General features: G+C 40.3%; 1 protein-coding gene across 1 annotated transcript in view; it reads right to left on the bottom strand.

Annotated features, from left to right (window-relative positions):
* The window catches only part of CLINT1 (clathrin interactor 1), a 53,503-nt gene extending 39,507 nt beyond the window's left edge, over nt 1-13,996 (bottom strand). The window contains exon 1 of the mRNA XM_069772817.1: nt 13,791-13,996. Within this exon, the coding sequence (XP_069628918.1) occupies nt 13,791-13,831 (41 nt within the window). The 5' untranslated portion in view covers nt 13,832-13,996. The remainder of the gene's footprint in view (nt 1-13,790) is intronic.
* Nucleotides 13,997-15,096: the final 1,100 nt, after the last annotated feature.

The raw sequence follows: 15,096 nt of genomic DNA, 5'->3' as shown, positions 1-15,096 counted from the left end.
TTACAGCTAGGGGCAAAGAACTCAGGGAGATTTCCTGCTACACCTTCACCTTTTGCCAGTGTTCCTTAAACACCTAGTAGCCCTAAAGGTGCTCTCTGACTTCTTGCTTCCAATTTGTTTTGAACTACATTGTATGCCTTTCCCAAGTTGTTCTTGAAACTTGCTCACCTGTCTTTTTATTTTTACATGAGAATGACCAGAACTCTAAACTTTGCATTTTCTTCAAATGGACATTTCAGCTTTCTGAAAGACATTCATGCTTTGAATTATTTCCTTAACCCTTCTCTTCACCAATGATGTTTCTTTTTCACCACCATCTTTGAGAAATGATAACAGTTTCTTTATGAGCCACCAATATTGCATTTTTGTTATCTCAACATCACCTGCAAGGATTCCATTCTTCAGCATGCCCTTGAAAGCTTTTTAAAAAAAAAAAAATTCCTAAGTCTTATGTAAGCAACCTTTCTGAAAAATGCACCCCAAAATTTTTTTTCTTTATCCTTCTGTTGCTCACAAAAATACTTTTAATCCAAGTGCTTTATGTTCACTATTACAGAGTGGCTCTGGAAGTGATATCCTGAACCAGAACCAACACACAGCTCAGGATCAAGTCAAGGCTTACCACTTCTGTCTTTTTCACTAGCTCTTTGGTGAATCACTGATCACCTAAATGTGTGCTGTTCTCAGTATAAGATGCTGATGCAATGTGTATCTAACCTCCATAGGATACATGAAGTCACTCACTGCTATCACGTTTCCTGCCCACATTGCCTCTCTGCCATCCACATGGCGTGGGAGGATAAAGCTATACAGTCCTCTTCCTGTTCTTGCTCTGCCCTCATGCCTTTAGTCCTGAATTTTCAGTTCATTGGGACTGACTGGTTGACACAGTTTGCTTGTTAATTTGGTCTGAAAAAGTTTTCTTCAGCGTGTTGCTTGTCTGTTTGTCCGTGCCTATAACAGTCTTGCTAACCACATTGTTTTAAAATGGCAGCACAGATTTATCCAAAATTTCTGAAAGAAAAATATTCCAGATTCCACCTTATTCTTCAGCCTTCTAAAGTCTGTCTCATACCAAGACAGATAGGTCTATTGTACGAGATCTGCATCTCGTACAATAGACCTAGAAGAACTACTTTTCCCTTCACCAACTGCAGGCCTTCCTCCCATTAAATTAGTTGTCATCTCCTGATCAAGTTAATTTAGTATAATCATAATAAAGTTATGGTGACAACCAGTTCTGACAATCAGACATTTCCCCACTATTTCTTTTGTAACATCTTATTACATGGGATTAAGTACACCACATACAATCAAAAGCACATCAAAATAGTTCAACTGGTAAAAGAATTATAGATGATGCTCATGGCACGTGAAACAATAATGAAATACTATAGAAGGGCTGCATAATGCACTTTGTGTCACTCATGGTATTTCTGATGGCAGAAAGCATAAAGTGGTCTTTTTTTCCCCCAAAAATTGAGTGTTGGGAAATACAGGGCTGTCATACCCTCTCAGTCCACTTTCATTTGATATGTTCTAGCTGATCTTCATTTTAGTATTCTGTAACAAGCTCTTATTGTTCCAGAGAGCTGTCAGAACCAGAGAACAGCTGAGGCTGGGAGGGAGCTCTTGTGATCCCCTAGCCCATGCACTCTGCTCAAGCAGGCTCAGCAGGAGCAGGTTGCCCAGGACTGTGACTAGAAAGGTTCTGAGTATCACCAAGGACAGAGACCCCACAGCATTTCTGGGCAACCTGCTCCAGTGTTTGACCACCCTCACAGTAAAAAAGTGTTGTCTTCTGTCCAGATGCAATTTGATGCGTTTTAATTTGTGCCCGCTGCCTCTTGTCCTGTCAAGTTTTATCACTATTTACTGTGTCTTCTAGGACCATTACTGGGATGTTTTAGTCTTGTTTGCAATAAACAAGTCTTTGATTTCAGGTAGTTCTTTAGAAAGACAAAACTGAAGTTTCTCACTAAACCATGCCAGAATAATTACTACAAGGAAAAGGAAAAAAGTGCATGAGGAAAGCAAACATCACTGTTCCAAGAACACATTAGGAAAAAAATACTTGCACAGAATTTAAATCAACTCAAATGCAGTTCCTAAGAATGACAAAATTACTTAGTTTTCAGCTTATTATACTGCAGCCAGTAAATTAACTAAAAAAATTGTTTTAAAAAACTCTAACCTTTTCCTACTTCAGATTGTTCATCCTTTAATAAAAGTGAATTACTATGTTTCTTTCCTGCTACAAGTGTATCTAAGAATAAAAAGCAGTCACCATAATCATAAACAGACTAAATTAGCCTAATGCCTATTTTCTTTTGTCATTCAATTTTCTATGAAGGCAGGTCACAACCTAGAAATCCTTCTACTACCATATTAAGCAGTTGGACAAAGTAACTTTGGCTATTAGTTAATGGCAGAGTGTCCTTCTACAGCTATTCACAGCAGAGTAACCAAAAATGGGCACAAGCAGTAAGAACACACCATTCAGAATAAGTATCATGATATCAACATTCATTATTTCATTAAAATTTTCAGATTGGTATCTCACATTAAACAAAAAGGGTAGCTTGGCAAACTAAAAACCCACAAGTTCACAAACATGCATTTTTACTCAAAGCAAGTGTTCTTTTGTGGAATGAGTCTGGCAAATTACATACAAATTAACTTTCAAAATGCCAAGCCATGTTTATTTGTGGAGGATAATGATGTTTCCTCTCCTTTCATACGTATCATTTGTTAAACTGGTTCCTCCAGGAGATCAAGTAACTCTTACGTCCTAAAAAGGTAACAAGAGCTGTTTCATTTGCTTCAGAGTCCCAGTTTCTAGTTCCTGTCCACATACAGATGATAATTTCAAATTACACTGTGTATTTACAACAAACTAATTTCACTATGCTTCAGTACAGCAACTATTTATTTATTAACTCACTAATGGTAGTATTACTGGATTTTTATCATCCAATGTCTGCAGCTGCAGAAGTTACAGTTACTGTGTAATTAACAAAAACCTGACACTTGCAGTTTAAAGGCTAAGAGACTCTACTTTCCAATTAGAAGTCTATTAGCACTAAGTTTTCAAGCCGACTCAAGAAATGCAATCATCTATTTGGTAGCAAGAGATAAACCATTGTGATAGAAGTTAACTCATTTAGACAATAAACACCTTTGAACAGTTCCCCCGCCCCCCACCTCTCTTTGCACGATCATACAGAGGAATAGTTAAAATAATTAAATAATCAAAAAAAGGAATAATTAAAAGTGACAGCAATCATTAAGGTTTCAGCTCTATTTGCAGAAGTTACCAAGAATGTAATTTATTTTTCAGAAGATGCATCCACCCACTGCAACTCCAATAAAATTATCTACAGTTATCAAAAGCCTTTTTCTCCTCTTTACATTCAAAATGGACTTAGAGAAATCTTCAACTGAGTAGTCTCCCAGAACACAAAACACACACCTCCCAAGAATCACATAGGGATGTATTTGTTTACTAAATATAAAGTTACCTCTTGAGAGGAAACACTGAATAGTCTGTAAAGTACATTAGGATGCTTCTAAACAGCTTGACAGGACAGGGAGAGCAACCAACAAGAAAAACATTTATTGTTATGACTCAGAATGGAGCAGAGGAAAAAAGCTGTACTAACTCCCAATAGGTCTCATTATTATTACAACAGATTAAAAAAATGCAGGTCAGTCTCATTAAACAAGTTGAATATACACTAATATTTCTAATTGTATCCCAAATGAACCAATTAATATCTATTAAGCATGCAGTCAATATTTAACTGGTTAGGATGGGACACACTATTTCAGTGATGGAAGGGAAGAGTACCACAGCCTTGAGGTTTCCTTAAAACACAAATACACACTAACAACACTGTTGTTGTCACATTAGTTTCATTTTTAGTGGCAAACCAAACACACCCAAAAAGATTTAAACTATTTAAAATAACAGTCCACATAGTTATCAGAGTGGTAAGAGTGGTATTCTGAATTATATACTACCAGTATTTCTAATATAATTAGCTGCACTTTTAAATTTAATTGATAACATCTCATATAAAGATCTGTTAGATCCTCAGACCACTTCCAGCCTGAATCATTCAAAGCAGCACCATACAAGACACACAACCATATTTCAGTCTATATCCTTTCTCCCAGTTTGGGGACCAGAAAGTGGAACCAGAAATACTGATGCATATCCCCCAACACAACAATGATAAAAACACAGAAAGGTTAGCTCAGGAACTTGAAGTAGCGATATACAAAGTAGAAGAGCAACCTTAAGAAATTTAAATTTGTGAACTTTTAGAGCAGTTTTGCAGCTAACAAACAACTAACAGTGCAGTTTCAAATAATAAGTTACACAAAAATTTATTATCATCGAAAAAGTGTCCCAGCCTATCTTCCTGTCCTTTCACCTATCAACACAAGTGCTTACGGTGCCATAAGCAACTACTTATGCAACATGCTGCCAAATCAGTTATGAACCCTAAAAGCTTGGGCTTTTTTTAGCTATATCAGCAAGACAGCACAAGCAAATACTGAACTACACAACAGCAGCATAACTAAGGCAAAGACAGTGAATGGCCAGGTATAAAAGTGGGACATTCTCTTTTAGTGGAAGAATAAGCTTAGAGCTCCTCAACCTACTTGTGAAACCACATGCTAAGGGCATACTTCAAGTACTAAACCTGTACCTTGCCCTCCTTTGCCCCCAGCCACTTATTCTTACCCAAGTACCATTCCTTCCTTTATGCCAGTACAAATATTTGTGTGACCATGGAGTTAACTATACCAGGGAACTGATCCAGTGGAGAATTTAACTGGCAAAAACAACTGGTTAGTCTGAGAGAGATTCTCTCATCAAGCAGAAAGTATGCTAGTGCCAGCAAAAAGGAGAGAGAAGTGTGCAGTCTGTGGCAGACGGAAGGCTGTGAAACCTCTTTTACCATCAGCCTACGCTTACACTGACTGTGAAACTACAACCTAAGATTTCATGTCTTAGGTTATGTTTTCATATTTGTGCTAGTGCTGACGGCATTTGAGACTTCAGGGCAACTACAAGTGGAGACTCAGCGATGTGTTCCTGTGCCCTCCACTTACACTAGCTTTAATGATCCCTCTCCTATCCCCTTCCCTCCCACCTCAACACTGCTTCCTCAGATATGCAACACAAACACTTGTGCAGTTCTATGGCAAACAAGTCTAGGTAGGGAACTAATCTAACTTAAAAACAAATAACCTACAAAGTGTTTTTGGGAGAGACACAAAGGAAGAAAGGAAGCTTCCAATTGGATCTGCTCCTCTACCTGGTTCACTGCACAGCAACCCAAACCACCATACTTACGTAGCACATGACACAAGAATAAATAAGTACTGAATACTTTTTCTAACACTGTTACTGAAAAAATACTCAGAGAACCACAGCCTATGCAGCTTTCTGGAAAGAAGTGAACTACCAACTTGTTAACAATTTCACATGACCTTATCTTAACAAACACTTGTACCTTGAAAAATAAAGTGCACTGCAGTTAGAATCATCTTATTTTTCAGAGAGGCAGAACAGAGGGACTGTTTCGTCATGAAAGCATTATGCTCTCCTACACAATTGCTCTTTCTTAAGAGACTACTGAGCATCCTCAAAAGAAAGTTTTATCTATACTACAGCTGTTTATTCCAAACAGAACAGGTAAATAAAGCTCATGCTCCAAACTGAAAGACAACAGCAGCTGTCAATCTTTGTCTATAACTGGGCCCATACTTAACCTATGTCAATAAGATCCAGCACACTATAAGGAGCTGGGAAAAGACCAATCGCAAAACTGAATACTTTATTCACTTCGTACATTTGCTACTAATTTAGTTTTTCATTTTCTTGCCCTGTATCAGTTTTGCCTTATGAATAAAAAAAATTGAGATAAGCATTTAAAAAAAGTCTGTAAAACAGTCAACTTTAAACAGAAATTTACACTATTGTACATCTTTGTTTTAGTAAAAAAGCAATTAAAGGGAGTAACTGTCCTACTTTTTCCAAAACCAAGGAGTCTCAATTTCCTGTCCCCCCTTTTAAAATACTGTCTTAATGTTAGTTTGGAAGATACAGTGGTAATTTGGAAGTTGAAGTTTCACATCAAGCACATGCCAGCAAAGTATTTGGAACATAGTTGAAGCAACATGTTGTGTTCTGCATGTTGGAGATGAGTTTCCCAGCTTCAAATGGAACTTCTTGTATCATGATTTGTGGACAAGCTGCATCCCAAAGTTCAGAATAAACCAATGAGAGAAATTCCAAAAGTTCCAAAATGAAGCACATAACTCTTAAGATCACCACATTTTTGTGTTCTAAACCTACCATCCTGTGAGATAATGCTTCATTCGTTCTCCAACATCTCACCCTTCTGTTTTTACAAAAGCTTATAATTTTCACATAAATACAGAAATTCATTTAAAAGTTGAAATGAATGGAGGCAGATATGAGATACAAGAATCAGATCAGAATTTAAAGATTGCATTTTAGGACCACTGCAATGCTTAGAGTTGCACCTTGAAATAGGCAAGCCTGAGGAGAGAAAGCAGTAGTGTGTTCCACATTTGCACAATGCTTTGGAAGTAATTATACCTTGTCTATGAAATAATTAGGCAAATCAGCTAATATTTTATAATACATTAGCTGGCAACACAGCCAAGAGGAATCAGCACAGAACTGAGTTAAGCACCTTGATCCTTTTGACCACAGTTGCACGCAGTGATGTAGGTAAGGCTCTTCTCTTTGACCAGCTTCATTTACTTCCCAAGCAGAAGCCTAGTCTTACTTCTGGCAAGGCAATGCATAGCTATGTTTTAAAAATACACACATCATTTAGGTTCCCTGAAAACATGAGGCAAACACCTTAGCTAGCCTTATGCAACATAATACAAACTACTATTAGCTTCCATAGGGTGTAAAATGGCAATAATACAGTTGAAAGAGCACTAACAAAAGCACCACTTGAAGCAGTGTATTGATGAAACTTGTGTGTTTGGTCACAACTACCTTATGCTAACTCTTAATATATAGTTCAGCTTGTAATATTTTCCTACTTTTGATTACTCCACCAGTTGAATATTCAAACAGGAGAATGACATATCTATGCACATGAGATAACAGAGCATAATACTTTCAAAGATGCTTATCACCAATACTAAATTACATGGCCCAAAGACTATAACCATTTTTATTCCTTATTAAAACCAGCAACTTCTTTGAAGTTTTTTAAAGGAAGAAGGAAAGCCCTATGTAATAAGTGCTGTGACAAATGCTTGGCAGACACAGCCACGGACTGCTGCAGAGCCAAATGGTATGTACAAATACAGTCTTCCTTTGCATTCCCAAGACTATTTCTTCTCTCTCTCACTCTCTGGTAACAGGGCAGAGGACAAGTTCTTATAGGGCTGGAGATAATAATCATCACCTTGCTTGTAATAATGATGCAAAATGCTGTTCTTAAAGCTGTTACCAGCAGGACATCTCTTAAGCAGCAATAGGAGGATAACTCATGCAGTGAGGGTTAACTGTCCCTTACATAAAACGATGGAAGTGTTCACTGCTCTTAAGATCTTGCTTATGCAAACCAAAATAAATCTTAAATATAAAGAAAACTAAATGACCCTGGAGCAAGGGAGTTTACAGGAAGGTCAGATAGCAATGGACTAGTGTTAGACAGTTATTTAGCCTTTTGCTGGATATATCCTGTGATGGATCATTTACCATAATACCTGCTACTACTAAACCAGCAAACAGCACTTCATTACAGAAGAGCTCAATAGTCTGGGTGGACAAATCCATGAACCATAAGAAAATCACCCGTAAACAAGAACAATTACAGGCATACTAAAAAAAAAAGAAATTAGTTAGGCAAGAGGATTTAAAACCGCCAGCTGAGTATACATAAGATCCTGCTTATATGTTGGTCAAACGTGAGCATACTACAGGCAATAAGCAACTGAAAGTTAACTTTAAGCCATGTAATTTTAGGGTAAAATACTGGTATGCATTTACCATATTAATATGTATAATGCAGACATAGCATGAGGTATTGGACAACATCAGAATGGAAGTCAGCAAATCCAGAGTTTTGACTGTTATCAACTCACTGTGATTTGGTTTACTTGACACAATTATCTTTTTAGTTTTCCTCATCAGTGAAGTGGGGGTAGTCCAGAAACCTCTACTCCTCAGCTGAAGTGCAAGGTCTAATTTACATGCCATGCTTTAGGCTACAACAGCTAGGAATTGCAATGACAATCAAAGCAGTAATTCACTCTATTTTACCAATAATTTACCCTTCTCTTCACGGCTTATACAATTAGAAGTACTAAAGAAAACATGCTCTTTATTAACTAAAAGAACTTCTCCCCTATCTAGTTGTATTGGAGCTAATGACAGCAGCTCCCTTAACCCTTCCTTTTCCACTAACACTAAAAATCCTTCCTGCTTGCACAGATGTAACATCAGAACAAATAATAGAGGATCCTAGTGCCTAACTCTACAAATAAATTCTCAACTGTTACAAATGATTCCAGAATTTAGTGCCTGTACAAGCATTACAGTAAGTTCTAAACAAGACAATTTGCTCTCCATTTAAAAACAGCGTACGATATTACATACTTGGGCAATTCATCAAGCTTGCAAAATGTATGAAAACCTAGCTCTGTAACACTTCAACTCCCACTCACATGAGGGAGTGCAAATACATTCCTGCTGGGTCACTAGAAAGGTGTGGCTAAGAGCAGTAGTAGCAAAGCAGTTAAGACTCAGCTAGGTGGACAAACTGAACTGGAAGATGCATGGAAAAAACAGGAGATGGCAGCTGTCAGATTCCTAATACTGGCAAGAAATTCACAGGCTCTCTCCTCTTAACTATACATCCAAGAAGCTCAAAAACTCAGTGACAACTATCTCACCCACCTTAACTAATTCAAATGAACATTTGGATCATACAGTCCTTACTACATACAGATCTGTTATCTTCACCAAATTTTTAATTGGACTGTTTCTTACCCTTTGATGTGCAGAAGGTTCTTAAAATGAGCTCGCTCACATTCTGGTCATGCAAGTTGGTGCATGTGGTGGATTCATTATATTTTTCTCTCCCCTGTTCATCTGAAGAAGGGAGTGATAGAGTGGCTTTGGTGGGCACCTGGGTCCAGAATGGTAATGAAATTTTAAAGAAAGTGGCTGTAAAGTCTCATCACATTGTGACACAGGCAGCAATCTAATCTCAATGGGTCAAAAGGTCTTCAATCCTGCTTACTGCATGTCTGTGACAGAAACTAGTTAGCAAAAACGTTAAGTTACAATGACATCTTATATTAAGAGAGGAATTATTGCTATGAGGAGTCCAACTAGCCTTGCTAACTATATATGCACAAGTGCTGTCTTCTGCTTTAAGCAGAAGAACCTTGTGCTAGGTTAACAACATACGGTTACATTTCAGGAAGATAAGAATCAGCAGATTCTGCTTCAAGAAGTGAGAATTCAGCAAAATTAGAGAGATGTGATGGCCTGGCTTTTGAACTTGGCCACAAGGCCAAGCTAATACCTTCCTGCTTCTGCCAAGCTAAAAATTGTTTTAACGGGCTTTCTTAACAGTCCTTGTTTTCTTTTGAAAATGCCATGGGGTTTTCTTTGTAGAGCTCCCCCAGAAATTTCACAGAGAACACAAAGCACAACATATACTTATCTAATAAGATTAAAAAAGGAAGTTACCAAGTTGCATAATACTCTAGATTTCCACAGCCAGGACTCCATATGTCAGGGACTACAATACCTTTTGCCAGTTCTGTTATCACACAGCAGGTAGATACTTGGTAGGGGCCTTTGATGGTTTGATTGTCAAAGTACAGATGCACCTATACCAATAAAAATATGACATTTCTCATATAAGCTGCTTCTACACAGTACTGGCCAGCCTGCAGATAGTCTCACGCAGCTCACAAGCAGTTCAAATGCAACACTTGCCCTCAGGTTTCATCACAACTACAGGGCTGTTTTGGAGCAGGCATGGGGTAACATGAACCCCCTGCTATGGGAGCTGCAGAACATCCAGACTACTGTCACCAGCTCGCCCAGAGACAAAGCTGCAAAACCCATCGTGCAGCAGAGCAGTGGGATAGCTGGTGACCAGCACACTTCCTACCTGCCAAATGTTCTTAGAGCTCACAACCCCATCAGCTATCTAAAGTATGCAATGTGTGCCTCTGCACTCTATCATGTTAAGATGTTGGTATGCAGCTCATTAGGTCAGAAAAATTGGCCACCTCTTACATATAATGCTTAGGCTATACATTTCTACCGCAGACCTAACCTAAGTCTATGACAAACCAGAATCTAACAAAAAGTCTACTACATTACTTCAGGAGTGACTCAGAAGTGCCACCTGACTCACTAACTTTGCATCAAGCACCACCCTGGACTTGAGCCATCAGAAACCTCTGCCGTTTAAACCAAGTTTACTGTTATAGAGCAAACAAGTTGAACACAGAGGGCTCCATTTATTTTCTAATGCTTTTGTTTACTTTCCAATTAAGTTTTGACCTACTGGGGGAAAAGAACCCATACAAGTGAACAACTGAAAAAAAAAAAAAAAGAGTGAAAAGCTGCCTTCTGAAATTAATTTATTCACATAATAATGTGAAATAGAATCTATTCCAGAGGAAAAAAGAAAATGTAGACCTATACCTTCTAAACTACAAGCTAACCAGAAACTCAACAGAAACTCAATATAATTCCCCACATATGAAGAACACTCACACACATTGCAGTACCTGAGAAGAAACTTGAGGGTGGAAAAAGTTTGACATTTATTTAGAAACTGCAAGAATAAAGCTTAGGACAAGTAAATTTTACTAGGCACAGACAGGCTTCATTACTTATTTGGTTTAAAGCCCAAACTTATTCGCAATGCCCAGTTAGAAACAAGGTGTTACCGTTCAATCATAACTAATCAAGGCACTTAAAATTTAAGGGGGGAAGTTATATTAGCAACCAAGAACAATGAGGTTTATGAAAGGGAGAACAAGACACATAACAAAGTATCTTGTCACATCTTAGAACAGTCTAAATCTAATATTCTATCACAGTCTTCCTATATTTCTTATATAATAGGACCACCATTCAGTATCAAAAATAATTCTTATGCTCAAAAGCATGCAGATCCATACTTTTGAGTTACTAGAAAATGCTACAGTACAAATAATAGAGGTGGTTCTAGTGTGAAGAGAACTACAAAGCAGGAATGACCTAATGAACTTGATTGCTCAATTTCTATCACACTGAAGAAAACATAAATACCAAATACTTCAGTAATACTAAATACAAACTCGATTTTTCCTGTGTATTTTGCAGTTAACTTACTTTTAGGTTCTAAAACTTTGAAGAATTTTAATAGGTTACCATTTTTACTTTGTTTTTTTGCTGTTAAAGTAGCCCGCAGACATTGAAAAGAATAATTAATAGTAGCTTAACTATGTATCATCGCTTACTGAACTTTCACTCGCTAAAAAATCTGAAAACTGTTTATTAAAAAGTCCTCCACCTTGAAATACCACTGACCTAACCAAGCTCTTAGCCACATGAAGCCCAAATAAGGATAAAAATACCAGATGAGTAAGTTGAAATTCTAAGATGCTAAATATCAGTTGAATATGGAACCAAGATGCAGAACTAACAGCCACTACAAAGCTATCAAAGTTTGAACTGGCGAAATTTCAAGCTGTTTGCACATTTTCAAAATCCCCCTATAATCACATTCCTTTTTTTAAGGAAAGAGAGTTTCTTGTTAAAGTTCAGTATGCTTCTGCCACAGCATCAGCGGTTATTTATGAGGCAGATAATATCACTTAGCCTCTTCTGCAGAGAATATTGTAAGTCATGGCCTTAAGACAGAAGACATTATGACAAATCTGCACCACACACAATGGGACTATTGATTTTGATGTCTCTAAATACTATTTACTCTGCAGGCTCCACTTTCCCCCTGCCCCTTTTATTTTTTTTTAAATACACAATCTGCTTTATTTGGAAAACATTATTCCCAGACACTGAAGTTTATTAAAAAACCATTTTTTTATTATTTGAAATGTGCACCACTTGCACCTGTTTTGGAAATCAAATATCTTTTCCAAACCAGATTTTTATGTATGTTTGGCTTAATAACTTATGAAATATCTTAAAAGTAAACATTTTAAAAACAGTGACAGTGTTATAATGCTATAGTGATCATTAAACCTACACAAACAAAAGTACACAAGCAAAACTCAGAAAAACTTGATTTCCCTGAAAGTGTCCTTTTAAATCCTGGAATTCAAGACAGGCCTATTTGGGTTGTCCTACTATATACCTCATCTGTCACATGAAAACTACTTTAGCAAGGGCTGGCTTTGCATGCAAGAAGCTGTAAAAAATAAACAACCTCCTCAGGAGAAGCCTTATTCACAGTGGTTTTTAAATGTCAACTGATTCTTGGCCTAGAAAAGTCTCAGTCTGGTATACAGCACCATAAGCAAAATACTTGATTATCATAAGTAAGCTGCCATTTCTCTTCAGTTTGCTGTCTTTAAGCCTATATATAAAGCAGGCCAGTTGAAGAACTGTTTGGAGAAACAAAACCAAAAATTGTTCAAAATGGAACCTCAATTTTGAAAGACTGACTCTTTGACTTCTAAGGCTAGATACAACTATTAGTTCATGTAATCTCATTTGGTATATACTAATCTACAGACCTTCAGCCAGTTATTCCTCTAATTAGTCCACAATTCATGGAAAAGTGCTCCAAGTTTGCCCCTAAAGATTTATTGTTTAAGGAGGCAAAACATAATCTTTGTTAAGTTCTCCACCATATCAAATTTTTCTCATGCTAATAATAAAGGAGTGGCTGAGAAACGTAACAATAACGTCACGCTTTCAAGCTGCAACACGGTGATCGTGATAACCAAGACCGCAGCCAAGTTTGTGGTGGGAGGAGGTGGTTCTAGTCAGGGAAATAAACTTGCAAATACCTGAGCTATTTAAATGTTTAAGGGGTGGGATACGGCATTTCACTCCCTACCGTGCTCCCCCTCTGAAAGGCCCAGGGGTGGTGGGTCAATGACAATTGCAGTAGGGGCCTGTCCTTAGGGAGGAGGACCACACGTAGAGAGCACGGGATGACTTTGAAAGCACTCTGAAAATTTGCTACCATACAGGTGGTTCTTAACTCCCCTCCTTCTTTGAGTGACTTGTCTGTTTCTTCCTAAGGGGCCTAGGGGCCACGGCAGGAGCCAATGCAGCAGAGACAGATTTTAAGGGCTCAGGTACCAAAATGGGCACGCACCCCCCGGGACCCTGGCAGAGAAGGGGGTACCCAAAGAAGCAGCACAGCTCGCCAAGAGCTGGAAGGGCCCAGAGGAGCCCAAGAGGGGCGGGAAAACAGCCAGCCATAATGGAAAGGCCACAGACTACCTGGAAAGCAGCCCCTGCTCTGCCGGAGGGGCCAAAGCCGTTCTCCGGGAGGACGAGCAGGGGGCCACACCGGCCAGTCACTCGGGGAACGGGGACGAAAGCGGGCCGGGGGAGAGGGGAAGGGGGTCAGCTGGGCACGGAGTGGGTGTGAGGCAGCCACCTCAGCAGGGGGAGGGGCAGCGGCCATGTTGTGAGGGGGGGGGGGGAGCACGGGCCCGGCTGAGGGGCCACGACCGAGCCACCCCCGGCCCCCCGCCCCGCCCGCCCGCCCGCGCCCCGCCGTACTCACGCCTTGTCCACCAGCTCCCGCACTTTCCACATATTCAGCATGGCGCCGACCGCCTGGAGACCTCCCCGGCCTCGCTGCCCTCCTCCGCCGCCGGCCCCAGGAGGCCCCGCTCGCCGCGCCCCGGGCAGCCGCCGCCGCGCCGCCGAGCCAGGCCCGCTCCGGGCAGCCGCCGCCTCTGCCAAGCGAGAGACGCGGCGCCGCTCCCGGAAATGAAGGGTCTCGTGGCCGCGCGGCCTGCTGGGAGATGTAGTCTTCCCGCCGGCGGGGAGGAGCGGGGCGGGACGGGGAGGGGAGGGGAAGCCGGGCCACCCCGCAAAGCCTGCTGGGAGCCGGGCGCCGGCCGGACGCGGAGCCTGCTGGGAATTTTAGTCTCCGGTGAAGGGCGCCGCCTCTGCGCGCAATGCCTGCTGGGAGTTGTAGTCCTACCGCTTTCCCTGAAGGGGAGGGCGGGCGGCGAAGCGGGCCTCGCCTCGCCTCAGCTCGCCTGGCCGTGTGGGGAGGGCTCTGTAGACACTTGTCACACAGCGGTGGAACCGAGGCTTTGTGCCCTTCTCGGCTTAGGGTGCAGGTACAGCCCGGCTCTGACCCACCCTCATGCCGCTGCAGCATCTAGCCTGCGGTGAACTTGGCCTACAGCCAGGCGAGGCACAAGAGGGAGAAAGGTCTACACAAATAGCAGGCTACAGCACAAAACACAGGTGTAAAACTCGTGTCTGACCAGAATATGGTTTTATACGCTGCTTTTTATTGCAAGGAACTCATTCAAGAGCAGCATTCTGTCATTATGACTGCCTGTTTGCTGATCGTGGTGTACAGAGTATGGTGAATTTTCAGTGGACTTTCCGGATTACTCCTGCAGGCCGCGACCAGGATTTCTGCAAGAAATGCCACACGTGAAAGCAGATGAAAGGGTGCAGCATGTGCGCTAAGGTAGCACAGTCCATCGGGGCACAGCACATGCAGGAACCTTGTCTCCACTTCTCAAGAAGGACCAAGTCAATTGACAAAAAGCCAGGGAACAATCACAAACATTAAAGCTGCCTCAGGAGAATACTAACTGTTTTAACATACTTGTCAACAAGCATTGCAAGACCATCTTCAAATATTGCCTGTGCAGGGTATTGAACAGGAATCAGAGCTCCCTGGGTATAATGAAAACAGTAAAGTCAGTGAAGTGATTTTACAATAAGGATTGTCAGTTTCATTACATACATTTACTTTTGTTCTTTACCAACTTTTGAATTTTGAATGACCAGTCATGATGGGGGGAGTTTTCTTCTCAAGAGAAGTGGAAGTCTGTTGTCTA

The sequence above is a fragment of the Haliaeetus albicilla genome, chromosome 27 (genome assembly GCF_947461875.1).
Source record: "Haliaeetus albicilla chromosome 27, bHalAlb1.1, whole genome shotgun sequence".
NCBI lineage: Eukaryota > Metazoa > Chordata > Aves > Accipitriformes > Accipitridae > Haliaeetus > Haliaeetus albicilla.
Note: the sequence above shows the minus strand (reverse complement) of the source record. Positions and strands in the feature narration are given on the sequence as shown.